This window comes from Falco cherrug, chromosome 6 (assembly GCF_023634085.1).
Source record: "Falco cherrug isolate bFalChe1 chromosome 6, bFalChe1.pri, whole genome shotgun sequence".
In the NCBI taxonomy this organism is placed as follows: domain Eukaryota; kingdom Metazoa; phylum Chordata; class Aves; order Falconiformes; family Falconidae; genus Falco; species Falco cherrug.
Window position 1 is genome coordinate 89,847,603 of NC_073702.1, and position 14,939 is coordinate 89,862,541.

Sequence of the window (14,939 nt, forward strand, 5' to 3'; positions counted from 1 at the left end):
GCAGCCACAGCTCCATGTTTGTGCTGTGCCCTTTCCTTCTTTGTAATCCTGTTCTTGTGTTTGTGAATATGCAGTTTAAAGGATTTTTTTTTCTTTTTTCTTTTTCTTTTTTTTAACATGGAAAAATATGAAGATTCAAAACCATTTGGACTTTTCTGTCTGGTAATTCCATTAAGAGAATGTCATTGGGGTTTTTTCCCTTAGTACAAATACATTTCCCCACAAATCAAAGCTCTGCTGTAAATAACAAGATAGTGTACTTGCTTCTTCCAAGAGCAAAGTGCAGCTCTGATCACATTCTCTGGTACAATTTTGGATGGGTTGCTGAAAGGTTCTCCTTTGTCTGAATCCAAAAATGAAAGCTTCCACTATGTTTTTATTGTTGCTGTTTGTGCTCTTTCGCAAATCTTCTCGGAAGTGTTGTGTACTCTTCCCAGTGTCCAATGTAAGATGGTACTGGTTAAATGCAAAGAAGAATTTAGCTCCACGTTGGGCAGAACATTCATAAAGTGGTATGACTTTACACACAGAACTTGATAGAGCTCCTTTGTAAATAAACACTCATAAAGGAGATCAGAAAGTAGGTGATCATTAGCATCAGCGGAGATCTTCTATCCAGTACTGATTTTTATGAATCACTTAACTATTCGAGAGTTCTGAAGTGTACTGCTATACTACCTGACATGATGCCTTGACACAGTCAGTTATCACTTAAGTCCAAGACAGCCTTTGAAAAGCTAAAAAAAGCTCTTTTGCCCTGCAGGTACATCACTTATGCAGTACTAACTACCCCTTGGTAAGCAGGTTTCCGTATCACTACACTGCAATCTGCAAAGTAGATATTCGCTGTGAGTATTCCATCCTAAATAGGGCCCTAAATCAAAGGTGAAAAAATGCCTCAATTCCATAGGAACAGTTCCCAATCCCATCTGCTGCCAACTGTATGGAACTGAGGGAGGGTGAGCAAAGAGCTTTTATGATCCTTTTTAAGAGCACCCTAAAAGTAGAATCTATAATTATATTGGTACATAGTGTGTCACAAAATATGTATAAACATTAATGATGACATGGTTCAGGACTGTGAATGTCTTTTATATTCATAAGGTAACCTATTAGGCATTAAATTATGCCTTCAGATAAAATGACCACTGATGTCAGTCAGGTTCTCTATGGTGGCCACATGAACAGAATTCATCTCTATGGGAGTAGGTTCAGTAGCAGCATTCTGACTAAAGTAGCACCTTCTGGAGAGGACTTTGAAGAGTCAGGTTTTGTCATCTTGTGCAAACGATCAAAACCAAAGGTTTTCATATTACCACGGCACTGATAAATGAGAATTTCAATTGCTGTGATGGAACTGCACATGAAAAGATTCCCCTGGTCATGCTTCTTGACCTGTTTTAGAAACAAGAAATAAAGGCAACTATTTAATGGAACTAGATTATTTTTGTAGTTAAAGAGGTTAAATATCTCAGGAAAAGTTTAGAAGGTTTTTGCTTCAGTCCTATGTTGCTAATGATTTTTTTTTTTCTTGAACCATCCCCACAACAGTTTTCAATTTCAGTCAGATGCTTTGATGCCATAGGAATGGCTCCAGGATTGAATTCTCTAGTGGTGATTACAATGTAAGAAGTGTTGAGCAAAATATCAGGGAAGGGAGGGGGACAACAAATGACATTACATAGTTGCTTGAGAATAAAATCCCATGAAGATAAACCACAAGAAATTCTGTCAGAGACTTGGACAAGATTTTCTGCGGAACCTGATGGGAGACACTGCTTGGAGCATGGGAAAAAGGCCCTCCCACACACTCAGAGCAGTCCCGGGGCTGCTCTAATACGGAACCGTTTCCCACAGCCACCAAGAGATGGCTGCTGGGTGGCCCAGAGTGCTGTCAGTCCACCAGTTCTCTGCTACGTCCCTGCCCATGGGACTGCGCTAGAAAAAGGAACATGGAATAGCTACACTGGACTAATGTTGTCTGTGCCAAGGCTATTCCCACTTGCTGGTTAATCTGACTTTGATACTGCTACTTTCAGAAGCTAAGCCCACATGGAGACCATTGTTGTGTTGTGTTGTGTAACTGATAATCTGCCCTCATAAGGTGGCTCTTTTCTGCTGTACCAGCTGTGCAATTCCCCTGAAATCCGAGGGGCTTTGGGCATACATCAAGAAACAGTGCAAATATACCACATTCATGGAAAAAAGCTCAAGAATAAGTTCTTAACAACACATCACCACCCTTGAGCAGCTGCAGTGAGCCTCAGCCTTTGCAGGTCACCAGTTACGCCATCTCAGTCAACGCCACCTAGTCACTAATACTGTCTCCTCCTGGAGTGACACTCAAAAGTCTCTTCTTGAGATCCTGACCAAGAACCTGAATTTAAGATACATCTTTTTTCTTGCAGACTTTCCAGATTGATTCATGTCTCATCTCTTTACCAAGATACTCTTTCTCCATTCATCTTCAGGGTCTTCATGAGGCCCACCGTTACACTTTCACTTTTCTGTACAGGGACTATCTGGCAATATTCTGTCTTGAGCTCAGCTCGGCAATCTGTAATCCATTTGTTGTGTGCAAAAATTGTTTGGTTTTCCTCCCTAAAGAGCTTTGTTTTTCTGACTTCTCCTGCTTCCATCCCAGTACCCTCCAGGAAGACCTAATTGAAGATTCAGGCAGCCCTAGGCTTCCGATCTTCAAATGCAGAGCTCACTTTTATGGGTCTTCAGAGCCAAAGAGCCTGCTAAGGAAAGGATACAATAAGTCGAGTGTAGAACAAAAGTCAGCAACAGTCAATTGTCCAATAACTGGATGTAGTGTCTTGGGGGTCCACCTCACCTCTCCTGATTTAATAATGTAGAATTTAGATGTCCTACACACTCATCTGAGCTTCCTCTGTAGTTAGTATAAAGACATGGGCATCCAAAGGATGAGTAATCCCATTGAAGGGAGATGTCTAAGATAAGCGTGAAGAACCAGACGTCAGTGTCTATCCCTATCAATTAACTATAAAAGGAGCCTACCTGATTAGCTTAAATTAGCCATGTAAAGGTGAGCCTTTTGAAGATAAATGGAATGTTTTGCACTGTAAATGTCTAGATCCTGTATCACATTATTACTGGCCAGTTAACAGATCTTAGATGCTCAGATATAGTTTCTGTAATAAAGGGAGAGGCTCAAAGACTAGCAAAAGTACATGAAGAGAGGTTTACAGAGAGACACAAAAAGCAGGTCGGCATGCAGATCTCTTTAAAAATCCTCTTTTGACCAGTTGGCCAGGATAGGAGTGGATGGGGACATTTCTTAGTTTACATTAATAAGTGTTGAAGTATCGGTGAAAGAGGTTATACTGTAGACAGGTAAACAGCAATGCATGACCGGCACTAGATAAAATTAATCCAGAATTTCTGAAGGTAGTCAAACATAAAATAGCTGAAATACACACTGTGGTGTATAAGCTCTTACTAAGAATGACCTTAGCACCTGAGGGCAGGAACATGGAAAATGTGATGTTAGTTTTCAAAACACAGTCTGGAAGGACCTTGAAGAACTATAGCCCTGTAAGTCCAACCTCTGTACCAGTGAAATCAGTAGAAACCATATTAAAAAAAAAAAAAAATGACGAACAGGCAAATACGTTGTATTGGGAGAGAGTCAGCAGGATTTCTGTAAAGGCAAGTCATGTCTCAAAACTCTGAATTCTTTGATGTCAGCAATCATGTCAGTAATGGATATCCAGCTGCTAGTGATGAAAGTTTTACCATTGAAGACCTTTTTGGAAGGTCTCCCACCAAAATGTCTTAAAGAAACTAAGCTGCCACAGGATAAGAGGCAAGCTCCCCTTTCATAGATAAGTCAGTCATTAAAAGGTAAGAAACAGAGTAAACGGTCAGTTGTCAATGGAGGTCACTGATGGAAATTGTAAGTATAGCAGATCTGTACTCGTGATTAGCCTGGCAAAGGAGCAAATAGTGAGGTACCAGCATTTGCTAATGACACAAATTATTAAGACTAGTAAAGATAGGGCCTGCTGTGAAGAACAGCAAAAGGGCTTCACAGGACTCAGTGACATAGTGTCAAAATTAAAGATAAAGTTAAATGTAAATAAATTCAAAGTGCAGCACGTGGCAGGGGGTGACTCCTAACTTCACGTATAAAATGATGGAGTCTGAGCTCACCATTATCCTGGAAGAAGAATTTGTTCTTATCACTCTACAGCTATAGAATAGTCAGTTCAGTGTTCGGCACAAGTACAAAAAGCAAACTGGATGCCAGGAATTCTTAGAAAAGGAGTAGACAACAAAACAGTGAACTTCAGTTCACCTGAATTTTGTGTGTAGTTTTGGAGTTCCATAATCTGTAAAAGGATATAGTGAAACTCAGAAAGCTTTAGGAAGGGCAGCCAGGATGATTAAAGGCATAGAGCAGCTTTAGTGAAAGGAATGACTAAATAGACTAGAACTCCTCAGCCTATAGAGGAGGCAACTGAGATAGAGATCTATTAAATTGTGGGTATCGGGGAGAAAGAGCACAGTGAATGACTGCTCACTGCTTCCTCTAATACAAAACCGAAGGGTCATCAAGGGAATCTAACATGCGGCAGTTTGAAAATACAGTGATTCTTCACGCGACATATAATTAAAATGTGAAGCTCCTTACCACGGGGTGTTGTGGATGTTAAAACTGTATGTGACTTGAAAGGCAAGGTTCAGGGAAGAGAACTTCACTGAGGAATGCCAACACAGAGACCACCTCTGGCTCAGCAAACCCCCGAGAGTTGCTTAGGCCAGTGTCACCATACACTTGCCCTGTTCCTGTGTCCTTTCTAGGCACCTGGCTGTTGGCACGGTGTTAGGTTAGATGTAGCTTTGGTCTGAGCAAGTGGTCATTCTTACGTTTCATGTTCTCGCACATGATGCTGTGCAGAATGAGCATAAAATACGCCTGAGTTTTCCATTTGCTCCCTCAAAAATGCGCCAAGACTTGTACGATCGGAGCTCTGCAGAATTTCTTGCCTGGCTGTCCTGTGGCTGTATTTGCTGTGATGGAGTTCTTACGTGTGGGAATTTTATGAGCATTACCACTGCATTATTTTGTTACAAAGAAATAATATTGGCTATTGACAAACCTAGATGGAAAAAGTCATTTACTTGTTGTATGTCAATACAACAATACAAAAACAACAACAAAAAAAAATACCGTAATGGACCCATAACTCAACAGGTGATTCAAAATTTGGCCCTGCACCATGACTTTGTAGTTAGATGTTTATCTGTAGGCAGCCAGCTTTAGAAAATAGTGAGCTAATATATTTTTTCTGAGAAGTCTTAGCACTAAAAATACGCATTTTATCCACTGTCAGGCATGAGGGAGAATTGGCCCTGTACCTCATGGAAAGTCAAGGAGGAAAAGGGCCTGTTCATCTTAACTTTAATACTAAATTTCCATCTGCTGCAGTTTGAAATTACAGAGATATCACACATATACAATAGGGATTTATTATAGAGGCAGCAACTCATCCTTAACCGTAGCAATGATACTGGGCCTCTGTTATAGAGCTGTCTTTGGTGTGTAGACATGCTGATATGTTTGCTCAATAAAATCCGGCTTTCAAGACATACTGTTAAGTTTACATGATCACCAGAGTGAGAGGGATAAAGCTGGAAAAGAAGAAAAGCAGAAGTGAATTAATGCAATAAAGGCTAGGATTTAACAGCCAGGGTTGAGTAAAATAAATGTGAAACAACAGGTGTTACTGACTCTTATCAGCATTTTTAATTAACACCTGTTTTTAGCCCAGAGTGCTCTGGAAGAGTATGTTGGAGTGTGTCTGTATTTAAAGATAAAAATAGACTGTTGAGAAGTTACTAAGTAGTAAGAGGTTGAGGGAAGAGAGGGTTGGGGGGGGGGGGGGGGGGCGGCTGTGTTTACTGGGTGGGTGTTAGTTGCAGCTTAGAGAAACCTGAAGGAAAGCCACCATAATAAAATTGCAAGGTAGGGAAATATTACTATGGCAACAAAATATATTCTCTTAAAGGAAAATGAGTATGAAAAAGGAAATACAGAGGGTGGGAAATTCAAAGGAAGGACACATTACGAGAAGACTGAATCTTGTTCAAAAAGAAATAAACCTTCATGGTTTCAATTTATATAATAATAATATAAAAATATAAATATAAAATTTAATATATAAATATATAAATATAAAAATATAATCGTAATAAATTGCTGCTATCCAGACTTTTGTAGCACCTACTACTGAAAATCTGAGAGCACTTGACGGACGTGACTACACAGTGGGAAATGTTGCTGTGGCTCCCAACAGTTGTCCTCTTCAGTGGCCCATTCTGCCAGAACCAGGGCTAACATAACTGACCAGCATCACATGGGAACTGTATGACATCAATGTTCATAGAACCAGGATCTTTAAACTAATATTTCTTTGGTGTAGATATAAGAGAGTTCTATAGTGTTAAACTAATGCTGTGTTATCGTTAATTTGAGGAACGTGTCAACAAGTAAATGACATAGCTTTCTTTATAGCTAAAACTACTACTTTTTCTAGAATATATCATACATCTGGACTATTTCTTACTAAATATATTTTAAAAGTTTCAGTGGCGCCTTCTTACTAAATGAGTTCATTCAAAATTTAGCTTAGTTCACTTGAAAATCTGAGTCAGAAATGCCTGAAGAGCTTTTCTTTGAACGTAGAAAGTCTGTCCTGAGAAGAAGCGTGTATGTTTAACAGTCACCTGAACTATTTCACACTAGAATACATTTAGGTTTCCTAGAGCAGAATATCATCCTAGAAGATAGGAGTCACGTGGTAAGATTTTAATTTTTTTTTCAGGTTGGGAAGGTCTTCAAGATTCACAGCCAGTTCCAGCCCTCAAGGGCTTTCTCTGGCCAGGGAGTCATACTGTCTGGCTCCCCTTATTAGCTTTCTCTTTCCTCCTATTTTTTAAATTTGGTTTGTTAGTTTGTTTTCTTGCTTCATACCAGAGGGTACCCTTTGATGTGAAGGGCATTCAATTCTACGCCCAACAATCTATAAAGTTATAGGTGAACTTCTTTAGTTTAGAGATACATAATTTGACAGTGTACTTCAAGTAACAGAAATTTTGGGTGACTTGAGATATTTGTGCTCGTTTCAAATTTTCTTATGGTTATTCACTAACTTTTACTTGAGACCTATTTGGTTATGGCCTTTGAAAGGTTCCATAAGGGGTTTCTTTTTAAACAAGTCACTCAGGCCCCAAGTCCAGCACTTCACTTAACATGCCTATATTTATTTAGGCCCCATAGAAAATTACAGGTCATAAACCCATACATTAATGCTTTGCTAAATTTGGGCCTGAAGGGATGTATAGATTATGCCTGGACAACCTTTAGGGCTTCTGCATCTAAAATACAATTTAGAAGATTATCCCCTTGACTCAGATGCATATAGAGCTGGTGGCTGGTTCTCCATTAGCCTTTGGTGTGCTCTGCAGCACTTTCTCTTTGATACTCTTGTATTCAAGAGTATCTCAGCAGGCAACAAGGTTGCGGACCCTCCTCAGAGGTTTGTGTGTCCTATTCAGAAGAGCTCATAATGTAAAAAACTAGTAGCATAATAGCATGAGGTTGGCAAAAAAATACCACTAGCATCTCAGAGGTTGGAACGTACCAGCACATCCATTGGTTCCTCCATCAGTTCCCTACTAACTTACAGAATCACAGATGAATCCCAACCAACTCTACAGAAGGTAGAAACCTCAGAAATAAGCATATGCCTGCCAGTTTTGTGAAAATCAGCAACCGGTTAGGGTCAGATAGGACGCAGGAGGTTATCTCCATCCCCAAAAAAGCTACAGCAAAAGTTGAGCAGATGTGTTCTGCCAGTCGAGACGTGCACGGCGTAACACGGAGCGCAGTCTGTGTTGCCCCCTGCCCAAACGGCTGGGCAGGAGCCGTCTACCCCGGTGGGAGCGGGACTGCCCGTCGGCAGCGTGTGCTGCAGGGCACGGGGGAAACGGGCAGAGTTACCACGCTGAGGCCCGTGCAGGAGGAAGCGCAGGAAGCTAACCAATAGTGCGCTTTGCTGCTCACAGAGGATTTCCTTCTAGAAAACAGCAGTTATGGTTTAAATTTCTGATTGTGATACATGAAACTTTTGGTACGCCTTTGCACATACATTGGTGTTGAAATAGTCTAGCTGCCGTAAACCAACACCCAGCAATGAATTTATTTTTGCCAAAGGAGATCAGTAGTATCAGGGATAGTCTGTTTTCCAGGCAGTTCATTATCCAAACAAATAAGAAGAAAATATGAAGTAAATTCAGAAGTTATGGGACCGAGTCCCCCAAATCACGAGATTCTGAAACACAAACCTGCAGTATGGGAGAAGAGGGGAAGATAGGTTCTTCGGAGAGTTCCTCGTCTTTGGGCTGCATTCAGTGATCTGCTCTGCAACTATTTTATTTAAAATAGGGTGTTCTACTGAACTCACGAGGGTAAAATTGGATCAGATTTTAGTTGACTTTTGTTTAAACTATTTTGGTTTTTTTTTTTAATGAAACCTAGGATCTTGAGCTATATATTCCTTTCCATGTACTCTGGGTAAAGTGCGGGTATTTCAGCATTTGCTATAAAATGCAGGATATAAGTCTTTGACCGATACTACATTTTTTGTATGAAAGGTTACATAGCAGTCTAAATCTTCAGAATTTACTGAAACTTTACAGTGTTTCCTTGAGGTCAATAGAATTTCTGGGTTGGCATTTCAAGGGTGCGCTGCCTGACTTCATTACGCATGAATGTATTTTGTGTGAAATATATAAGGCCTTAAGCCATGGACCAAGGTTTTTAACTGGGCTCTGAAGCTGTGTTCTGAAATACAGCTACGTGCCTAAGTCGGTGGTGTTACGGTCAACAGGCGGTTGAAAACCAACCTGTCCCCATTTAAATCAATGCCTTGTGACCTCGCTGCACACTTTTTACATTCTTCAACCTGATAATCTCTGTTTATTCTCCGAGTTCCACTGGAACGGGGTGCAGAGTCATTTTACAGATGTCATTCTTTATTTTAATATTGTCTAATTTGAAAGGAAAATATTTCAGATAATAACATTTTTTGAGGTAAAAAAGCATGAAAACCATTTCTGTTCCAAAAATTGCTGATATGAGAACTTGTGGGAAACAGGTCCTTTTATGAATAATTATTATTATTGTGTTTAAAAAATGGGCAAGATGCCTAGAAATTGAATGAAAGAATGAGCTATTAAATTGAAATATTAAATGAAATAACTGAATTAAAAGTGATCATGTAAACCCTGCGGTAAGTGTTGGGAGCTGTAGCTGATTGAACATATTTTCATCATCTGTTTTGTATGCTTAAATACAATTGCTTGATGTAAGTAAACACTTGATTGATATTCTGAATACTTTAAAATCTGCATATGCATCACAGAATACTGAACAATTAAAACTTAATTTCAGTGTAGTTTGATTACATGTAAATTATTTCAATATTCATTTTTTCCTGTTCTGTTTGCTCAGTGCATATTTAATATCCACTTTTTGAATGCATATCACCCTTGATTGGACTGTGAGATGAAGAGGACTCTGAAATTTCTTCCATTAAAAAGGATTGCCTTATAAATATTATTTGTGCCACAGCTCTTCCCCTGCAGATTATTTTCTAAATGTTGTGTACCCTTATTGAAGACAAGGAAAAAAACTGCTGCAGCCCTTCTTTATCAGCCCAGCACAAGGAATATGCTTACATGGTCGATGGGCATGTCTAAGAAGGCTTGTTGGTTGTAACTAGTCCCTAAAGAAATGTTCCCATCTTTTCTGCGCTGTATTTCTCTCTTGCTTGCATGAGCTCTCTCTCCCTTCCCTTCCTCCTCCCTCCACATGATTTATTTTTTTTCTGGTTCCTGGACTTCTTATGAGATGTTTTAATACTATGGGTAAATATTACAAATATTTTCAAATCGACCATTTTCAGACTGAAAAAATGCATCTCTATCTTTAAGTGACCACATTCAGTTTAGGTGTTGTGGAATACAGATGACAAAATTCTTCCTTTTGATATATTGGTAGAATCCCTCATAAAAACCGAAGAGACTTCTTTTCCCTTCTCCGCAGGCTGCAAACCATGCATGTTGTTTTGATCTACAATATTTAAAATCACCTTATTTCTGAACATCCAACAGGAGGAAACCCTGGGCATTTGATACTCTTTTTATTTATGCCAGTGAAAAGAATAGCCTTTCTGAAGTTAATCGATAACATTCTATTTTTTAATTACTTATAAAATGCTCTCCTGGCATCTTTTCAGCTAAGTCACATTCTCAAAATACAAACAGGCAGCAGGTCTGCTTCCACCGTGGAAGGCAGGTCTGGATTCTTCTCTGCCTTGGCCAGTTTTGACATGACCCCTTTGTTTCCTTGTCCATACAACAGACGTACTAATAGCCATCTTTTAAAATTTTTGTAGGATATGTAGAAAGGTTGCATAAGTGCGTATAATAACAGTATTATTTTATTTTATGAGAATTTGAACTTAATATTGTATGTGCTAAACAGCTTGCAGGGGAATGTTTTCCTATCTGTCCTATACAGTTAATCGCAGTTTGAGAGTTCTAATCTTGAAGGTCATATTTCTGTTGGCTGTCACTTTGACCAAACAAGTGGCTGAACTTCATGGTTTACAGGCAGATTTCCTTATCTCTCTCTTTCAAGAGACATATGAGTCTTGATTGCTGGAGTTATTGTGAAGCAAGCAATAAGTAACGAGGTGGTGAGGGGTGGGAGGACACTTGCGGTGGCGGTGGGGGGGGGTGGGAGAACACTTGCTTCAAGACCAGTCCCCTGTAGGTGCCAGTTTAGGAAGCAAATATTGTACCTGGTGACTGCAGCACGAGAACAAAAGGGAGGGTGTTTTGCTCTGTGTGTGTGTGTGTGTTTGCTTGTTTGAGGAGCTGATAAAGTGAAGTGTGCTAGCAACAGCGACAGGTCTTCCTGCGACAAAACATGCTTAGAAAACAGGCATTCTTATCTTGATGGTCTCCTGCTGTACAGAACTCTCTAAGTGTTCCTGTAGAATATAAACAACACAACTCTCTTGCCAAAGAGACTCAAAATAACAAGTACCTTCTAGCTAATTTAAAAAAACCTGGACATTCCTGACTGATGTAATACTGTTTGCCGAAGTAACACAAACTTGTCACTCTTGTTTGAAACCTCCATGTTATTTTAAAGCGATTCCATTTATAATAATTTATGAAGTATCTGTGATTGTTATTTCCAGCTCTCTTGGCTTGTGGAGAGCATTTCTTGGATAGTCTTTTTTTTCCCCCCCTTTTTTTCCCCTCAGTACGCTAATGAGCTAACTTTACAGTGTTATGAATAGGGGTGGGCTATAATGAGACTGAAGTATGTATGTCAGTTGAAGGGGGGAAAAAATTGAAATCTTTGTGAAACAGCAAAGACAAGACAGCCTGTAAGGCTGTGTTTCTGTTCTGCAGGTTAATCAAATGAAAAAGTTACTTTACTTTTTTTGGTTGCAGGCATTTTTGCCTTTGCTAAAGCAACTGTCATTCAAATAGTCTATATAGTTATAACTTTAAAAACCAAAATAACGATGCAGACATTCTTTTTAGCTAGTCGTATAGCCAGTTTCTGTTCAGTTTCCAATTTCCCCTCTAAGTACTAAGAATGTATATTTAATCCATAATTGAAAAGAAAAATGTGCCAGAAAAAGATATACATGATAGCTATTCAATATAGACATATTTTAACATGTACTTATTTGTCTTAATTAAAGCATAGCTTCAGAAGCAGCATTACAACACAATGTATTTTAATGGAAAATCCTTCATAGAAAGCATGTTGAAAAAGTTTCAGATCCATAGATGTGCATGATAAAACGATGATGCACTGCCTGTTCCCCAGTGATCAGGAGGTTAACCTTAATTCATCTCTTCCCTCCCTTAAACAGGTTCTGTGAGGAGGGCTGCAAATTAGCACTTGGAAGACACAGCAGGGAGATTAGCTTTAGGGAGGAAAGGACTCCCCACTCCCGCTCTTAGGAACCTCACCTGGAGAGTACATTTCCTTCTCTGCTTAAGCTAACGTATCATGCCTTCTTGTCATAAATGTTATTCCTGAAGGAGAAGTCCTCGCCGGCTCTGTCTCGTGATCTGCTGAATCATTCCAAGTGTGCAGCAGCAGAGGAGAGCAGTAAGGCTGTAGCAAGAGGGAGGCAGAAAACCGCGTAGGCTTTGGCCAGAAACAGGGATCTCCGTATGGTGCGTCCTGTGGGACCTCTTCATTCACCAAGGGAAGGAGGGTTCCCATGTTTCCTCTTGTTCACACTGGCCTGAGGAAGAGCTACAGCATTAGCCGCTTCCTAAGACACCCCCAAGGTACAGAACTGTGTAAGTACTGGCATCCATACGATGCTGCCTGACGATATTCATCTGTCTGATGATGTTCATCGGACAAACACAAACTACACCTTCCTCCAGCCTTCCTGGGTTAACAGTAAAGGTGACGTTCCACCTCCACACCACTCCCTTCCTACTCCGCTGCGTCTCTAGGTGATACTCAGGTGGTACCTTCTGGAGCACATCTGGAAGTAATTTTTGCTCATGAATTTTGCTCATTTTTCCCCTTGTTTTACCTCATTGACACAATCTTCTTCACCATAAGATGTTCAGAAAACTCTCAGGAGTCTGCTAATACTGGGGCTGAGAGGGTGAGGAGGCAAAGCAGTGTCACCCCCTACCTTTCTCAGTCCCTGGGGATTCGTGGCTGTTTGTCACGACTCAACTAGATCATGATCTTCAGAGGACTATATTGAGGGGTCTGTGAGGACAAAATTTTGTGCAAACTTCTACAACTACCTCTGAGGTCTTGCGAGACTTGGGATGAGTCTTTTCTGTAGGGCATATTGAGGTTCCTACCAGTGATACTGGGGCTAGCAGTTACCTATGTTGCGGCTGGGATCTTTCAAAGGATCAATTTTTATGATCTACAGCACCTTCAGCTCCCTTCAGATTCAACTAGATCTGACGGGACTCAGCACTGAACATAACACTTGCTGAAGGTTTTAAGCGATGAAGAAGAGTAAGGGTAGCCACTGTCCTACCTCGTAGTTCTGCAGTTTGGGTATGAGCGTACCAGGTTTCCTCAGTAAAGCTTTGGCATCGCTTTTGGTGAGAATGGACGCACTTCATCTGCCAGTTAACAAACTTTGATGCAGCTTTTAAACTATCCTCAGCAAGTGACACGTTTCCTTTTTCTTGCAGGTATCAGAGATTTGAAAAAGCATTTCTGCTAGCTGTTGACATAGGTGCTCGGGACCTGTTTATGGTGAGTCATTTCTGGAGACAGAGGCTATTGTCGGGATGTTAGTTGTCAGCTTTTGCGCACATTAAAATGGATCCATGTCATTTGCAGTCTTGGTCACATACTGAATACAGAACTACTCTACCTGGTTTGCCCTTTGCCATCATGAAACTTGTCAATAGGAATTGAGTCTCTTTAGAGTCATTGACATTTTCCCTAGCATGGCCTAAAGGCTATTCTTTATTTTCCAGGAATTAATGTATATGTTTTTGAACTTTCCCCTTCTTCATCTGTCTTGATGTGGGTGAATGTCATCTTTCACTCTAATAAGCTTATATGTTTCTAATCCATTCCTTAAGAAGTACAGCTGCTGAGTCCTGGACACAAGAGCTGGCCGTATCCTGGGGATCCTGAATGCTCTTAGTTTGTCTCTTAGGGTTTTGTGAAAAGTGACAAATTATGAACGCTTCTGCAGGTACTTTTAAAACAACAAAGCTCAGCAGCATCAACACAAGGGTTTTTAAATTTCATGCACTCTCTGCCTCCTCCCATTTAATTAGCTACAAAAGTAAAATTAACCAGCTCTTAAAAGGTCCTCTGTGTGAGCTCGGCAGGAGGCTCTTGTTTTATAAGATCTTGCACCACAATGTCACAGTGAGGTCAGATGGACAAAGCCAGCCGTGCTTTCCTAGTCTCTCAGCATGTTGCTGCTGCACAGCTGATTTCATTGTTTTCAAAGAAACAATAGGAAAGGGTCTTGTTGAAAAAAAGCCCTTTGAACGATTCGTTTGCTTCACTTTTTTGCATAATGAAGACATTCTGTTGTTTAAATTAAGCTTTGACACTAGATGTTAATATCATTTATTCCATTAAGTCACTTGCCCTGCTAGTTTGATCTTGATATTTAAATTGTATGTTAAATTACACAATTAAATCCTGCTTTTATGGGTTATGAAAATTCCCTTCTAATTATATAAAAAGTTGTGTGAACCTTTTGATGTGTTTTTCACAGCTCTAATCATCTGGCTTGTTCCATCTAATTAGAAAGATGTGAATACTGTGATAAACTTTTCTAAGTATGCATCAAAAGAATGTGATGGAAATGTCAGACTTTTAGGAAATTCACTGCATGTTTTATGTTTACTCTTCTCCATTTTTTCTCTTTTTATCTCATCTTTTTCCTTTTCCCTTTTTATTGAATGTAACTTCTTCGGTACCAATTTTATACCTGATCAAGCTAAGCACTGCGGCACCGCGTGGAAGGTTTAGACTGTAGCATGTCTGCGGCAGGTTGCAGCTGTTTGTGGTGGACTCTCCCACCGTACAGATCCTACATTCTCCCTGAGTGATTTCAGCCATTTTGGCAGAACAAATGACCCAGCGCTTGGCCTGCCATCTCAAGGGCCCTCTCTCATACGGTGAGAGCATTTCCTACACGATCTTTTTCTCTTTCCTTCCCTCCGCTGAGAGCAGGGCTGAGGAAGCAGCCCTGTCCCAGGGTGGGGAGCACCAGCGCTGGGTCAAGAGATGGGTGCGAAGCTGCTAACAAGGGGGAGGGACTGTCAGTACCTGGCTCCACGAGTGGTAACACATC

At 40.2% G+C, this 14,939-nt stretch overlaps 1 protein-coding gene across 3 annotated transcripts in view; it reads left to right on the top strand.

Moving 5' to 3' along the window:
• The window catches only part of WDPCP (WD repeat containing planar cell polarity effector), a 103,942-nt gene that overhangs the window by 43,942 nt on the left and 45,061 nt on the right, over positions 1–14,939 (top strand). For all 3 annotated transcript variants that reach the window (XM_027805418.2, XM_055714685.1, XM_027805420.2), the window contains one exon: positions 13,306–13,369. In XM_027805418.2, the coding sequence (XP_027661219.2) occupies positions 13,306–13,369 (64 nt within the window). The remainder of the gene's footprint in view (positions 1–13,305; positions 13,370–14,939) is intronic.